Source organism: Salmo trutta, chromosome 34 (assembly GCF_901001165.1).
Source record: "Salmo trutta chromosome 34, fSalTru1.1, whole genome shotgun sequence".
NCBI lineage: Eukaryota > Metazoa > Chordata > Actinopteri > Salmoniformes > Salmonidae > Salmo > Salmo trutta.
The window spans coordinates 347,156-364,992 of record NC_042990.1 but is presented as its reverse complement, the minus strand read 5'-3'; the positions used below and the strand labels follow the sequence as shown (position 1 = coordinate 364,992).

General features: G+C 40.6%; 1 protein-coding gene across 11 annotated transcripts in view; it reads left to right on the top strand.

The window, feature by feature from the left end:
• The window catches only part of ubap2l (ubiquitin associated protein 2-like), a 104,702-nt gene that overhangs the window by 22,470 nt on the left and 64,395 nt on the right, over nt 1-17,837 (top strand). For 9 of the 11 annotated variants that reach the window (XM_029731188.1, XM_029731192.1, XM_029731195.1 and 6 more), the window contains 5 exons: nt 9,170-9,247; nt 13,425-13,535; nt 13,752-13,926; nt 14,178-14,267; nt 16,634-16,688. In XM_029731188.1, coding sequence (XP_029587048.1) covers nt 9,170-9,247; nt 13,425-13,535; nt 13,752-13,926; nt 14,178-14,267; nt 16,634-16,688 — 509 coding nt within the window. Of the gene's footprint in view, nt 1-9,169; nt 9,248-13,424; nt 13,536-13,751; nt 13,927-14,177; nt 14,273-16,631; nt 16,689-17,837 lie in introns of those variants that run through there. The other 2 variants (XM_029731197.1, XM_029731196.1) reach the window with 1 other exon arrangement.

The window sequence follows — 17,837 nt, the reverse complement described above, 5'->3', positions numbered from 1 at the left end:
GCAACAATGTAAACATACATTCTTCCAAACAAGCTATTGTCCAATGGATTGATGATCATATTATGAGCAACAAGATCTGCTCTTTTAGTCTGCAAACGGTGTCAGTGGAGGAGGTGTTAAACCTTTTGAAGTCATTACCTGATGGGAAATCTACAGGTTATGATCTTATGGACAATTTTTTGCTTCGCTGTGCTGCTCCCCAGATTGCAGTTCCACTGAGATGCATATTTAATTGGTCACTGGAAAAGGGGATGTTTGCAAATGTATGGAAGCATGCTAAACTTTGTCCTATTCCAAAAGACTGCAAAGAACCCGCTACTCCTGCCAATAGTCGACCAATTAGTCTACTCCCTACACTCAGTAAGATATTGGAGGGTATTGTGAGTAGACAAATATGGGAGTACATGGAAAATAATGATCTGATTACAGCCAATCAGCATGCTTATCGCAAAAATCATTCCACTACCACTGCATTGGTTGACATGACTGACCAGTGGCTCAATGCTATGGATAATGGCAAGTTTGTGGGGGTACTATTTTTAGATTTCAGTGCAGCATTTGATTTAGTGGATCATGAGATAATTTTGACAAAATTAATGCATTATGGTTTTAAGGAGGTAGCATTGAATTGGGTACAGTCATATCTAACTGACAGGAAACAGTCCACCTATATCAATGGTTCATTTTCTTCCCCTCATGCTTTAAACTGTGGAATACCGCAGGGCAGCTGCCTTGGGCCACTTCTTTATTTAATATATACCAACGACCTATCCTATGCCCTAGCTGAAACTCAAGCTACTGTATTTGCAGATGATACTACAATTTATGCAGCAGGACAATCGGTTCAACAGGTACAGCAAGCTTTACAAGGAGATTTGGAGAATATTAGGGAGTGGGTTTGCCAGAATAAACTTGTTTTAAACACCAAGAAAACCAAAGTTATGTTGGTCTGTTCCACTAGGAAAAGGCCAAAACAGCATGGGATACAATTAAGTATGGGAGGAGTACAAATTGAAGAAGTGGCAGAAACCAAACTATTAGGAGTGCAGCTAGACAACTGCTTATCATGGTCATCTCAAATAACTAATCTGTGTAAAAAAAATATTAAAACAGCATGCATAATCAGAAGGATAGCTAAATATTTACCAGGAAAAATTCTTAAGCAAATAACACAAGCTTTAATTGAGAGTCAAGTGAACTACTGTTCTGTGGTCTGGGGAAATGCATCATCAAGTGAAGTTAGGAGGCTGCAGATTGCACAGAACAAAGCAGCAAGGATTGTTTTACGGTGGAGATATGGTTTTTCTGTTGCAGTCATACGCAATGTTCTTGGTTGGTCATCAATTGACAAGATAATTGAAAAAAACATGCTTATTTTATTTCATAATATACATCATTTAAAACGGCCAAGTACAATTCACAACGGCAATCAGTTGGTAAGAGACAGACATTCCGTAAATACTAGGAATAGATTGTCCACCATCTATGCGTTATCCAGACAGAAAAGAGAAATAGGCAAAAGAACATTTCGATTTAGAGCAATAAAGAAATGGAATAAATTAACTGAGAAAACCAGAAACCTTTCAATATATACATTTAAACATTATTTTAAAACAATTTAAATATAATACACAGAAATGTTGTGGGATTACAGTAGATGAAGAATTCATATTTTTTAGATTTGATTATTTATTTTTATTACGTTAGTATATTATGTATGTTTGTAATAGTGTGTTATATGTGAAAATGTGTTCGTATATAAATTGTATTTTAATATTTAAGGACTCTTGGAAGATTAGTCCAAATGGGGACTAAAAGAGATCCAAATCAAATCAAATCAAACGGTGTTCACACCAGATACTGACTGGTTTTACACCAATGACATGGGGAAGAGTTAGAAGGGGGAGGAGAGGGGATGAATGAGTCAATTGGAAGCTGGGAATGATTAGGTGGCCATGATGGTACGCGTTCCAGATTGGGAATTTAGCCAGGACACCAGGCTAAACACTCTTTTACGATAAGTGCCATGGGATCTTTAATGACCACATTACAGCCTTTTTTTTTTTTTTTTTACATTTTAACCGGTCTTCTCTTGATCAGCCTTATTTATAGTTTTACTGCAAGATATGAATTGCCACAGTGATGTTTGTTCTTCAAATTATGTTTTTTGTAAAATGATTTAACTAAACAGTTGCCCACATTAGCTTGACAAATTTGTACTTATTTTTTTTGCCTTTTATTTAACTAGGCAAGTCAGTTAAGAACAACTTCTTATTTACAATAACGGCCAAACCCGGACGACGCAGGGCCATTTGTGCGCCGCCGTATTGGACTCCCAATCATGCACGGATGTGATACAGCCTGGATAAATGAAAGGTGGCTGCTATATGAAAGATGTCAAAGAAAATAAATGAATGTGCCAGAACAGTAAGGCTAACATGCTGACTAGACCGGGGGATGCCCATACGTCCGCAATCGTGCGCATGCTGATTTTATTTTATTTTTCATCCACACCAGACACGATCAGGACACGCAGGTTGAAATAGCAAAAACAAACTCTGAACCAACTATATTAATTTGGGGACAAGTCAAAACACAGAAAACATTCATGGCCATTTAGCTAGCTTGCAGTTGCTAGCTAATTTGTCCTGGGATATAAACAATGGGTTGTTATTTTACCTGAAATGCACAAGGTCCTCTACTCCAACAACTCATCCACTGAAAAAAGGGTAATCCTAGTTAGTTTCTAGTAATCTCTCCTTCAGTTGTTCTTCATTGGACTTGTTATGGTGGTTGGCAACCAACTTTAAGGTACATTATCACCACGGACTAGAATGTGGACCTCAGTTCCGCTTTCAATCACCCACGTGGGTATATGCTCCAACAAACCAATGACGAGATGGGAGAGGCGGGGGATCTCCGCATGTGTGGTTCCCACCATGGAGGAGGTGGTGTGATGATGTGGGGGGTGCTTTGCTGGTGACCCTGTCAGTGATTCAAGGCACACTTAACCAGAATGGCTACCACAGCATTCTGTAGTGATACGCCATCCCATCAGGTTTGCGCTTAGTGGGACTATCATTTGTTTTTCAACAGGACAATGACCCGACACACCTCCAGGCTGTGTAAGGGATATTTGATCAAGAAGGAGAGTGATGGAGTGTTGCTTCTGATCACCTGGCCTCCACAATCACCGACCTCAACCGAATTTAGATTTTTGGGATGAGTTGGACTGTGAAGGAAAAGCAGAAGACAAGTGTTCAGCGTATGTGGGATTTCCTTCAAGAAAAACATTCCTCATGAAGCTGGTGTGTTCAAAGCTGTCATCAAGGCAAAGGGTGGCTACTTTGAAGGATCTAAAATGTAAAATATATTTTGTTATGTTTAAAACTTTTTTTGTTTACTACATGACTCCATATGTGTTATTTCATAGTTTTGATGTGTTCGCTATTATTCTATAATGTAAAAAATAAAGAAAAATCCTTGAATGAGTGGGTGTCCAAACATTTGACTGGTACTGTATGTGTACATTTATTTTGCAATGCTAGTGCACGTGACGCGTGGTCAGCATATAAGTGGATTTTGACTCTTTGTTACATTACCTGGGATATGCAAATTCAGGGCACTCCGCTGACTTTTTTTGTGTTGTTTTACAACAAGCGGATTTAGGGAGCAGACTGAAAGTATTTGAGTGTTTTTATATTACGAATTTTGTTGGTGTTCCTTGCTCAATTAACTGCAATGTACCCTCAAATATTTGAGTCAGTTGGGTGAAAGAAATGTTAAATCAAATTTATTGGTCACCTACACATTTAGCAGATGTTATTGCGGGTGTAGCGAAATGCTTATGTTGCTAGCTCCAACAGTGCAGTAATATCTAAATTAACAATGCCCACATCTCAAATTAAAATAATGAAATTAAGAAATATATAAATGTTAGGACGAGCAATGTCGGCGTAGCATTGACATATATATATATATATATATATAAAAAAAAGAAACGTCCCTTTTTCAGGACCCTGTCTTTGAAAGTTAATTTGTAAAAATCCAAATAACTTCACAGATCTTCATTGTAAAGGGTTTAAACACTGTTCCCATGCTTGTTCAATGAACCATAAACAATTCATGAACATGCACCTGTGGAACGGTCGTTAAGACGCTAACAGCTTACAGACGTTAGGCAATTAAAGTCACAATTATGAAAACGTAGGACACTAAAGAGGTCTTTCTACTGACTCTGAAAAACATCAAAAGAAAGTTGTTCAGGGTCCCTGCTCATCTGCTTGAACGTGCCTTAGGCATGCTGCAAGGAGGCATGAGGACTGCAGATGTGTCCAGGGCAATAAATTGCAATGTCCGTACTGTGAGACGCCTAAGACAGCGCTACAGGGAGACAGGACGGACAGCTGATCGTCCTCGCAGTGGCAGACCACGTGTAACCACACCTGCACAGGATCGGTACATCCGAACATCACACCTGTGGGACAGGTACAGGATGGCAACAACAACTGCCCGAGTTACACCAGGAAGGCACAATCCCTCCATGAGTGCTCAGACTGTCCGCAATAGGCTGAGAGATCCTCAACTGAGGGCTTCTAGGCCTGTTGTAAGGCAGGCCCTCACCAGACATCACCGGCAACAAAATCGCCTATGGGCACACACCCACCGTCGCTGGACCAGACCGCACTGGCAAAATGGTCTCTTCACTGACGAGTCGCTTTTTTGTCTCACCAGAGGTGATGGTCAGATACGTGTTTATCGTCGAAGGACTGAGCATTACATCGAGGCCTGTACTCTGGAGCGGGATCGATTTGGAGGTGAAGGGTACGTCATGGTCTGGGGCGCTGTGTCACAGCATCATCGGCCTGAGCTTGTTGTCATTGCAGGCAATCTCAACGCTGTGTGTTACAGCGAAGACATCCTCCTTCATGTGATACCCTTCATGCAGGCTCATCCTGACATGACCCTCCTGCATGATAATGCCACCAGCTATACTGCTCGTTCTGTGCGTGATTTCCTGCAAGACAGGAATGTCAGTGTTCTGCCATGGCTAGCGAAGAGCCCGGATCTCAATCCCATTAAGCATGTCTGGGACCTGTTGGATCGGAGGGTGAGGCCTAGGGCCATTCCCCCCAGAAATGTCTGGGAATTTGCAGGTGCCTTGGTGAAGAGTGGGGTAACATCTCACAGCAAGAACTGGCAAATCTGGTGCAGTCCATGAGGAGGATATGCACTGCAGTACTTAATGCAGCTGGTGGCCACACCAGATACGGACTTACTTTTGATTTTGACCCCCCCACCCTTTGTTCAGGGACACATTATTACATTTCTGTTAGTCACATGTCTGTGGAACTTGTTCATTTTGTCTGTTGAATCTTATGTTCATACAAATATTTACACATGTTAAGTTTGCTGAAAATAAACGCAGTTGACAGTGAGAGGATTTTTCTTTTTTTGCTGAGTTTATATAGCAAAAAAAGAAACGTCCTCACTGTCAACTGCATGTTTCTTTTGGTGTTTTTCAGAGTCCGTAGAAAGGCCTCTTTAGTGTCCTAGGTTTTCGTAACTGTGACCTTAATTGCCTAATGTCTTTAAGCTGTTAGTGTCTTAACGACCATTCCACAGGTGCATGTATATTAATTGTTTATGGTTCATTGAACAAGCATGGGAAGCAGTGTTTAAACCCTTTACAATGAAGATCTGTGAAGTTATTTGGATTTTAATGAATTATCTTTGAAAGACAGGGTCCTGAAAAAGTATTTTTTTTGGTGTGTGTGTATCCATCCATCCATCCATCCATCCATCCATCCATCCATCCATACATACAGTTGAAGTCGGAAGTTTACATACACCTTAGCCAAATACATTTAAACTCTGTTTTTCACAATTCTTAACATTTAATCCTAGTAAAAAGTCCCTGTTTGAGGCCAGTTAGGATCACCACTTTATTTTAAGTATGTGAAATATCAGAATAATAGTAGTGATTTTATTTCAGTTTTTATTTCTTTCATCACATTCCCAGTGGGTCAGAAGTTTACATACACTCAATTAGTATTTGGTAGCATTGCCTTTAAATTGTTTAACTTGGGTCAAACGTTTCGGGTAGCCTTTCCACAAACTTCCCACAATAAGTTGGGTGAATTTTGGCCCATTGTAACTGAGTCAGGTTTGAAGGCCTCCTTGCTCGCACACGCTTTTTCAGTTCTGCCCACTAATTGACTATAGGAGTGAGGTCAGGGCTTTGTGATGGCCACTCCAATACCTTGACTTTGTTGTCCTTAAGCCATTTTGCCACAACTTTGGAAGTATGCTTGGGGTCATTGTCCATTTGGAAGACCCATTTGCGACCAAGCTTTAACTTCCTGACTCATGTCTTGAGATGTTGCTTCAATATATCCACATAATTTTCTTGCCACATGATGCCATCTATTTTGTGAAGTGCACCAGTCCCTCCTGCTGCAAAGCACCCCCACAACACGATGCTGCCACCCCCGTGTTTTACGGTTGGGATGGTGTTCTTCGGCTTGCAAGCATCCCCCTTTTTCCTCCAAACATAACAATGGTCATTATGGCTAAAGAGTTCTATTTTTGTTTCATCAGACCAGAGGACATTTCTCCAAAAAGTACGATCTTTGTCCCCATGTGCAGTTGCAAACCGTAGTCTGGCTTTTTTATGGCTGTTTTGGAGCAGTGGCTTCTTCCTTGCTGAGCAGCCTTTCAGGTTATGTCGATATAGTATAGTTTTACTGTGGATACAGATTATTTTGTAACTGTTTCCTCCAGCATCTTCACAAGATCCTTTGCTGTTCTGGGATTGATTTGCACTTTTTGCACCAAAGTACGTTCATCTCTAGGAGACAGAACGCGTCTCCTTCCTGAGCGTTATGACGGCTACGTGGTCCAATGGTGTTTATACTTGCGTACTATTTATTGTTTGTACAGATGAACGTGGTACCTTCAGGCATGTGGAACTTGCTCCCAAGGATGAACCAGACTTGTGGAGGTCTAGAATTTTTTTCTTCTGAGGTCTTGGCTGATTTCTTTTGATTTTCAAATCAAATCTAATTTTATTGGACACATACACATGGTTAGCAGATGTTAATGTGAGTGTAGCGAAATGCTTGTGCTTCTAGTTTGACCATGCAGTAATATCTAACAAGTAATGTAACAATTCCACAACTACCTTTTACACACAAGTGTAAAGGAATGAATAAGAATATGTACATATAAATATATGGATAAGTGATGGCCGAACGGCAGAGGCAAGATGCAGTAGATGGTATAAAGTACAGTATATACATATGAGATGAGTAATGTAGAGTATGTAAACAATATATAAAGTGGCATTGTTTAAAGTGGCTAGTGATACATTTATTACATCCAATTTTTGGGGCGGTAAGCAAATTGGAGTGGGTCTAGGGTGTCAGGTAGGGTGAAGGTGATATGATCCTTGACTAATCTCTCAAAGCACTTCATGGTGACAAGTTTCCCATGATGTCAAGCACAGAGGCACTGAGTTTGAAGGTAGGCCTTGAAATACATCCACAGGTACACCTCCAATTGACTCAAATGATGTCAATGAGCCAGCCTATCAGCAGCTTCTAAAGCCATTACATTTTCTGGAATTGTCCAAGCTTTTTAAAGGCACAGTCAACTTAGTGTATGTAAACTTCTGACCCACTGGAATTGTGATACAGTGAATTATAAGTGAAATAATCTGTCTGTATACAATTGTTGGAAAAATGATTTGTGTCATGCACCAAGTAGATGTCCTAACTGACTTGCCAAAACTATAGTTTGTTAACAAGAAATTTGTGGAGTGGTTGAAAATTTGAGTTTTAATGACTCCAACCTAAATGTATGTAAACTTCTGACTTCAACTGTAAGTATTCAGACCCTTTACTCAGTACTTTGTTGAAGCACCTTTTGCAGCGATTACATTCTCGAGTCTTCTTGGGCATGATGCTACAGGAGTGAGTCCTTTTAGGTTCCTTTTGGCATACTCCAAGGGCTATCCTGTGCCTTTTACTGAGTAGTGGCTTCTGTTTGGCCACTACCATGAAAGCTTGATTTTGGTGGAGTTCTGCAGAGATGGTTGTCCTCCTGGAAGGTACTCTTATATCCACAGAGGAGCTCTCGAGCTCTGTCAAAGTGACCATCGGGTTCTTGGTCACCTCCCTGACCTTATATCGACAGGTGTGTGCCTTTCCAAATGATCTCCAGTCAATTGAATTTACCAGAGTTGGACATCAATCAAGTTGTGGAAACATCCCAATGATGATCAATGGAAACACGATGCACCTGAGCTCAATTTCAAGTCTCATAGCAAAGGGTCTGAGTACTTATGTAAAGATTTTTCTGTTTTTTTATTTTGAATAAATTTGCCCAAAAAATTTACCTGTTTTTGCTTTGTCATTAATGGGGAATTGTGTGTAGATTGAGAAAAAATATTTATTTAGAATAAGACTGTTACGTAACAAAGTGGGTAAAGTCAAGGGGTCTGAATACTTTGCGAATGCACTGTATGTGAGTAAAATGGTAGCACAAAAGAACCCTGAAATTATCTCACGAACGATGAAGCATTTTGCTCTCACTCCGTGCAATGAAATTGGACTACAACCAACCCAGTGCACAAATAACACTGCCCACAGGTACCATGAGGCGGGGCAGACTGTCAAACCAGCAGTGTTTTCCTGTCATCACTCGCTTGGTGACTGACAGGACGACACCTGTCCTATCAATAGATAGCTAGGAGATGCATATCGTTCCTTCTAGTGGAGAGGGCTTGGACAACTTTTTTTTCTGACTAGTGAATTGAAAAATGACCTATACTAATTTAAGTGGAAAACACTGAGTTCTGGAGGATTTTATGTTGTCAGGATCACCCACCTGTGCATTTTTTTTGACTTGGGGCTCTATCCAATCCGTATCACTGATGCGTTAGATTGCGCAATAGAAATGTAAAGGTCATTTCCGATTGAGCAGTCATGCAGCATTTGCCGGATTGAATAGAACCTTTAATTGTTTGATAGTGATGGAAAAGCTACACGTAGTACCGAACCAATTCTTAATGGGTGGATAAATGATTGTCATTGAGATTACATAGGAGACTCTTTTAAACAACTTTGTGGTGACTTAGAAGTTGATGTTCCACCCTTTCTCCACACAGGCCACTGCTGAGCAGATCCGACTCGCGCAGATGATTTCGGACCACAATGATGCTGACTTTGAAGAGAAAGTCAAGCAGGTGAGAATTTAACTCACCCTTCATCACATGTAGCATCCCACTGCACTTTTAGACCCTTTTTGCTGGCTGAAGGGAGCTCCGTTACATTGGTGTACATTCAAAGAGATCAAATATTGTTCCAGGGTTTCCCTTTAGGAAAATGTGGTGCCAGCCAACGTGTCCGGGAACATTTTAATTTACTAACCATTTGAGAAATTTACCCCTTCATTACTCATCTCTAATGTATATACTGTATTCTATACCATCTACTGCATCTTGCCTATGCTGCACAGCCATCGCATGTATTTATATGTGCATATTCTTATTCATCCCTTTACATTTGTGTGTATAAGGTAGTCGTGAATTTGTTAGATTACGTGTTAGTTAATACTGCACTGTCGGAACTAGAGACACAAGCATTTCGCTACACTCGCATTAACATATGCTAACCATGTGTATGTTACCAATAACATTTGATTTGATTTGGTGCATAACCCATTAATGAGTCCGCCCACTGTGCTTAGAATGACAGAAATCACATTTAGATTATGGTAATGCATCTTTAACAGAACATGCAACTCATGTATTGAAGCAGCCAATGAAACGTCACTTTCAAACATTTGCCATATTCCAATTTGCGGGGGAGAACCGCTCACCTGGGAAAACACCATTTGAAACAGCGCATCTGATAGCGTTCCATATGTGACCGATGAGAATCGCTGTTAGAAACCTAGATAGAGCGGGAATCTAAAGATGCAACAACTAGGATGGGTTGCCAATACGACTAGGCTTGTGTCTTTGGCTTCTAGACAATGAAAAAAAGTTGATAAGAACCAATAGAACAGGAGAGAGTCCAATAGGGAAGTAAATGGAAATACATTTGCCAAAATTATGTAATAACTCCGGTCTATACAGAAATAATCATTAAAAATACTTCACCAGAAAGCATGTCTTAGCCACAGAGGAATCGAGGATCATTAGCTTCTTTTAAAAAAATAGCTGTGGATTGTTTAAAATCACAAGCGTGTCGGCCTATGCCTGTTTGGCAAGCCCACACTTTAGGCAGCGCACGTGGCAATAGGCCTGGCTGATTGAGTTGCGACTGTCAGTGTAAAGCGTCTAAAATATGTGTGAAGATGATGTCTTGAGTATCATTTAAAATGTTAAGACAAGAAGGTGAGTGGTGTGGCAGAATGGCTCCTCCCGCCGATTGGTGCGTTTCATTTTTTTATTACATTTTTTATTTAAGCTATATTTAACTAGGAAAGTCATGAACAAGTTCTTATTTACAATGACGGCCTAACCCGGATGACACTGGGCCAATTGTGCGCCACCCTATGGGACTCCCAATCACGGCCAGTTATGATACAGCCTGGAATCGTTTCAATTGTTTCATTGTGTGAATTGTTAGCCCTTTTTTTTGTTAGCCCATATTTCACCAGTAGTAAATATGCCGTTAATCCCCATCGTTTGGTTACATAACATTTGTGTAATGCATGTTAATTAGCCAATTACAGTTATCATTCTGAGTGGAAATGTTTGCAGAGTTCACAACCTGCTGCACTTGTGATGAACCAGTTTTGGTTTATTTCATAACCATAATCTACGAGATTTGTCAATTATTTCATTCTTTTGTTTTGAGTGTGCCATGTGAGCGATGTGCAAGTGTCTGTTTTTTCTCTGTCCTGATAATGTTGAGAGAGTACCTGAACACGCATAGAAGTACCTGGCCTGCTGAGCGGGAATGTGGGAAGGTGTTTTTTTCATCCATTGCGAATGATATATTAAAACTATAGTTCTTCACAATAAGTTTTTAGAAAAATCTTTACAACAATCTCCCCCTCGATAATCACCAATCCTCGGTGTGAAAGGGCAATGGGAGTTGTAGTCCTATAGCTGCGTTGCCATTCAGTCATATCTTTAGCCGCCAATGGATCACAATGTGTCTGCAGAGGCTGTTGATCTCGCATTAGTTGACTTTTAGATTTTTATCATTTTGATTCAGGTTTTTATGATTAACCACGTGGCAATGATTTTGAGAAAATAAAACGTTATTATTGAAATGAAACTGTTCAATGAAAATGCGCATATGAAAATCATAACTGGCACACCGAACTGTAGAAATGGTAGGAAACTCACGCGCAGCTATGAAGTCTTATAAAATAATTGCCTCCACATTTCCATGGTTGGATTTTGCCTATTGGCTACTTTGATGCCAGGTAAGACATGCCTCATAATATGAAATAAAAATTCAGGTTTCAAACAATTAAGTATGTCTCCAGCTCACATTGTAAAGTGGTGGGTGATGTGCTGATAGCCTGTTGCTTGCACTTGAATTGTGAATGGGAGGCGCTCTTCAATTACCAGTTGAGAAATAAAAATAGTAACGCTTTAATCATGCACAAACTGTTTTTAACACGCAATTGTATTTAGAATTGTTGCGCAATGAATGGGCTTATAAAAGCTTATAAAAGCACACGTTTTACTCTAGCAGCAACCAGCTGAAGAGCTGCAAAAGAAATCCTTCTCAAAATAGGCTCTGTATGTTTTTCGCGTGTGATAGTTGTTGAATGAATAAATAAGATGCATGATTACTAACGAAAATACACAGGACAATTTTGAATTCCACAAAATTATGCACATTAGCCTATAGACCTATAAGCATGATGGTCAAATGTATTTCCTTCAACTGGTATTTCTATCAATGAAAAAAGCATTGGGATTTTTTTTCTCGCGGCCATTTTGGCCGGCAACTGTTTTATTTATCGACTTTGCATTTATTTTATTGGCCAAAAGCCACCAATTGCCAACTAACGGAAACTCTGTAGTGTCTTCACTTGCAGCATCAAACCACCTTTAGCATCTTTTGCTCTGGTCTGCTAACTAGAGCTTAGCTTTACTTCTTGAAGTATAAATTAATCAAAGAGGTGTTCCTTAACAGTTGGCCTATGTGGATAGGGCTATATTGAAATCTTTCTTACAGAATAAATATGAAAGGCATAAGCATGGTAGCAATTGAAAGGGAACAGTTCTGAGATTATGGGACAATTTATTAGACAAGTTGAGGACACAACAGGTTCACCTACCACAAGGCTGAATCCAAACATTATACTGTTTTATGTGGATTTTACATTTACTGTACTTTTTGCCGCATTTGTTGATTACGAAATCTGAAAATACTCCATTTATTCAGTAACATAACAATATTCCTGGAAAATATGGGGTAGGTGCAACATAAGACCAAAAAATGACAAGGGTTTGACAGAGGACTAACTGGTGTCTCCCAAGTGGCAACACACCTCTCCAAAGTGTGCACAGTTCCTAAGTAATTTCGATGTACTTTTATGACTCAAAGAAGAGTGTTCAACTATAAGGTGCTTTTTTTGAGCTGACCTAGCTGTGGTTTAGGAACTAGAGCAGGCACACTTGTAGTTTTGTTCGGAATACAACCCTACATCCCCGCCATCACACCTATTACTTTTTACGCAATCCAAAAACGGACCATTTTAAATCACAAACTGGGTCAGGTGGGCGTCATTTCAAACCTTGTTCTATTGCCAACATGACTAGCTAAGTTATAAAATACAATCTTAGTGTTAGGCTTTCACAAAGCAATTCAGAGATACTTATTTGTAATTTTGGTGTGCATAGGTGTCATGAGTGCATTTCTGTTCAGATCAACCTAGGGTATGATGCCATGTCATCTTGTAACTACATCAGACATAGTAATGATAAATGTTGACACTGTATATGACATGAGTTTAATGATATGGAAATGTGAAGTGCACATTTGGACGGGTGTTTGGCTTGTTTGTATGACATCAAAGCGGTATTTGTTAAAATAGTCTCATCTTTCAATATACACCGAGTCCTCGTAATTTACAGCATTTCCCTCATTCGGACAATTATTTTTTTGCAAAAGTTGCCCAATTAGGAGGAGGGATGTGGGCAACTTCTTGTCACGTGTGGTGTTTAAGTTCAGAATGGCTGTCAATCAAAACCCATATAGCACTGTGAAGCGCAGAGCCTGAGCTCTGACGTCATTTATAGCATGTTACTGTACAGTCGCTGCGTTCCAATTTATTTAGGCGCTTATCAGTGCCCAAATCTGCCATTTTCAACCCATATATCGGTACGAGTGTATAGGGCTACATGGCAATATACTCACTGAAGATTCTCATCCGTTTTCCCCGTCCAGCTGATTGACATCACAGGCAAGGACCAGGATGAGTCCATGATCGCGCTGCACGACTGCAACGGAGATGTCAACAGAGCCATCAATGTGTTGCTGGAGGGTAGCCCAGATACTGTGAGTTTGGTCTTTGTCAGAGCTTAATAGTTGGACAAAAGGGAGGGAGTTATTCTAGCTCACTACAGGGCGAATCCTAACTTCCACTTAAGTCAATTTTCATTTAGTCTTGCATTCTTGTCAGGGAGACTACATTTTTTTTTACTTAAGTGGAAGTTAGGTTTTGCCTAACATAATCAAACTGAACCCTGTCGGTCACCTCACCTGTCTCCTCAGGACTCTTGGGAGATGGTGGGGAAGAAGAAAGGAGTGTCTGGTCAGAAGGAGCCTGGCCACGCCGAGACCGGAGAGGAAGGAAAGGATAACAGGGATAGGGGAGCAGAGAGGGACGTGGCACGTCGTAGAGGTGGGGCCCCGCGCAGGGGCCGAGGGGCCAGCAGGGGACGAGAGTGTGAGTAGAGATCACATACCTTTGCATTGTCATGGGAAGTGATACTGGCACCCCAGTGTAGACCCTTTGTAGCTCCTGCCGTTGTCATGGAGGGGCAGTGTGTGCCACAAACATTCTCACCTTAGATTTCTAAAGAAGAAAAAATCCCGCATTGTAGCGACTTAACAGACATTCTAACTTTAAACCTAATTTCTGACTTCACACGCATCTGTTTTCCCTCACTACCTCATGCGTGTTCCCTCTCCTCTCAGTCCGTGGGCAGGAGAATGGTCTGGATGGAGGAAAGGCTGCTGGGATAGCAGGCAGGGGCACAGAGCGAGGCCATAGGGGCAGAGGCAGAGGTAAGTTTCTCCACTACATAGTGCATTCGGAAGGTATTCACACCCCTTGACTTTTTCCACATTTTGTTATGTTACAGCCTTATTCTAAAATTGATTACCGTAATTTCCGGACTATAAGCCGCAACTTTTTTCCCACGCTTTGATCCTTGCGGCTTAAACAATGACGCGGCTAATGTATGGATTTTCCCCGCTTTCAATTATTTTTTTCCAAAAAAACACATTCTGTGACGTGCTCAGTTTTTTGGCGGCATGAAGCTTTCATTAGACCAATGAAATTGCCGAACGGGTTAAGGTCAAACAACTATTTTTGTTTACTGTTTAGATTAAATCGAGCGCTCTCAAATTTCCCATCATTCTGATAAAGGTAGTCATTTTATCACCCTGATTCCTAGGGGTACAACAAAGTATTTGCAGCCACTCGACATCAGTGTAAATCGTGCATTTAAGGTGGCGCTCCGTGTTCAGCGGGAGGCTTGGATGACAAGTGGGGAGAAATCCTTCACTAAAACGGGCCGCATGCGAAGAGCAACTTATGGTCAAGTCTGCCAGTGGGTCCTGACAGCGTGGAGCATTGTCAAAAAAATCCACTATCATCAACGGGTTTCGAAAGGCTGGACTGCTGCCTTTTGAAGAGGGCTCAGCGGGGGATTTGCCTCCGGATGAAAGTGATTGATTAGAGCGACAATGAAAAAACGATCTAATATCGGATGAAGCAATTCTGAGGCTATTCAACTCCGACACCAAAGGAGATGATTTCAGTGGTTTCAGTGCACAGGAGAAGGAAGATGGTGACCAATGACTTTCTTGATAGGCTACTGTTTACTGCTAATTTTGTATTTTTTGTTACAAGCCGTGTTTCGTTAAAGCCTATTTATTTTTGTTACAAGCCGTGTTTCGTTAAAGCCTATTTATTTTTGTTACAAGCCGTGCTTCGTTAAAGCCTATTTATTTTTGTTACAAGTCGTGTTTCGTTAAAGCCTATTTATTTTTGTTACAAGTCGTGTTTCGTTAAAGCCTATTTATTTTTGTTACAAGCCGTGTTTCGTTATTAAAGCCTATTTATTTTTGTTACAAGCCGTGTTTCGTTATTAAAGCCTATTTATTTTTGTTACAAGCCGTGTTTCGTTAAAGCCTGTGTAAAGTTCATTTGTTTCAATGTGCCGGTAGGCACATGCGGCTTATAGACATGTGCGGCTTATTTATGTTCAAAATATTTTTTTTATTTTTTATTCAGTGGGCTTATATTCAGGTGCGCTTAATAGTCCGGAAATTACGGTACTCATTATGTTAATATGTATTCGAACACAGCTAAGGTCTCAACGTACACTAAGGTTAATGCCCCCTCTAGAGTGTCAAAACAAAGATATCATAGCATTCCAGGGCTCCAGACTAACCTTTTACCCTGGTGGCACTGGTGCCTCTAACTTTTTCATTTGGTAGCACCAGCCCATGATTTTGTAGCACCAAACATTTTTTGTGTTGTCACGCAATATAAATAATTGGTTACCATCTCATAAAGTCACTCCCAGATCTTTATTATGTGTAAATAGACTACTGAGATGGTATTCAAGTACGTGTTTTTTTCTAACATGTCCAAGCAGGAACGCATCAGTCAAGATTTTTTTTATCTTCACCCTAATCTCATGATTGTCATTACATTTTGGGTTGACAATTAGGTTCTTACATTTTAATGTCAAAATAGGGCTCCAAAATGTTCATAAAAAAATAATATATATATATATAGATTAATTAGCATGCATCTTTATGTGCACTAATACGACAGGCTAATTCATTTGGGGCTAATTCACCACCTGAGAAAGTAAACTCAAAACACATTAGCTAGATTGCAAACTCTAAATATAATACCTACTGCTAGTAGCCATGTATTAATCTAACAGTAAATTTGAGGCCTGTTATATTTAGGCAATGAGGCTTATATGCACTCGGGATAGCCTGTGCGCATTTTGCATGCACCGTAGCTCAATGCCATATCTGATATCTCGATTGTAAAACCGTGTGCTATTAGCTCAATATTGACGAATGACAGTAATGCACTTTACTGTTTCACCAAATCATGGTTTTAGCCGCCCAAAAAACAAGACTTTGGAATGCGGTGACTAGGTACAATGTGCAGCTTGCACCGATTCCACCAAATAAACATTTTTTGTCTTACAGCCAAGTCAAAGGGTCACAAAATGCGACTAAATTGTTGCAGAATGCAGGGCTCCAGACTATCTGTTGTAGGGCGCGCAATAACATTTGAATGTGCATTCAAGCAGGCAAATGTTCCACAAGGGACAATGCATTGTATTTTCTGTAGTGTTATGTTTTTTTCAATAGTGTAACTTGACTGTCCCTCTCTCTAGGGGAAGAGCGTGAGCGAGGCAGGCGAGGGGGCAGGTTTTCAGCACAGGGCATGGGGTAAGTGAACACCTGTGCTTCTCACAGAGAGGGATTTATGTTCCCGCTTACCTGTTGCCATGGTCACCAGAGAGCAGGACCTCAGCCTATTGTTAAGGCTTAATACATCGGCCAAATCAAGTTGAAATGCTGCTCTTTTGTCTCTGAATAACGGATTTGCATTAAAGTCAAATATAGATAGACCCACACCATATCTGTAATTCAATGGGTGGGCATTGAGATTGTTGCACATAGGGTTCTGCTCTGTGTCTGTGGCATATGGTGTGTTCTAGTTCCTTGTCCTTCCCTTTGGGTTAAATGGGGCACAGGTTTGTATGCGTGAGTTGTGTGTTTTGTCTGTCAGTATGCATCGTCTCACCCAACCCTGGTCATTGAGTGCCCTAGATGTCATCACATAGGAAGTGGTTAGGCCTATATACTTTCAATTGCTTTGAAGATGATCACAGTGACGAGATTTTAAACCAGCTTTGATAATGAGTAGTATTAAATTCACTCAACATAAGACATACAAGATACACTAATGTCACTTTGTATTGGATTATAATTAACACTTAGTTGGCTATATAATTCGTCCTAGGTGTTAGGACTAGCATTAAGCCCCAGTGAGATGACTGTCTACTATTTCTAGGGTTGTCAAAGACCAGGCTTTGTGGGGTTTAGATGGCTTTGTGGGGTTTAGATGAGTGGGCTTTTTCCCAGGGGGTGCAGCAGGTTTAAACGCTTCCTCAAAGTAGGGCTGGGCGATATGGCCTAAAAATCATATCTACATTTTTTCAAACTTATCGGCGATTTTGTGTGTGTGTGTGTGTATAGATAGAGTATATGTGTGTGTGTGGACACCCCTTCAAATTAGAGGATTGGACCACTTCAGCAACACCCGTTGCTGACAGGTGTATAAAATCAATCACACAGCCATGCAATCTCCATAGACACACTTTGGCAGTAGAATGGCCTTACTGAAGAGCTCAGGGATTTTTGACGTGGCACCGTCATAGGATGCCACATTTAGAACAGGTCACTTTGCCAAATTTCTGCCCTGCTAGAGCTGCCCCGGTCAACTAAGTGATGTTATTGTGAAGTGGAAACATTGAGGAGCAACAACGGCTCAGCCGCAAAGTGGTAGCTCACGGAACGGGACAACTGAGTGCT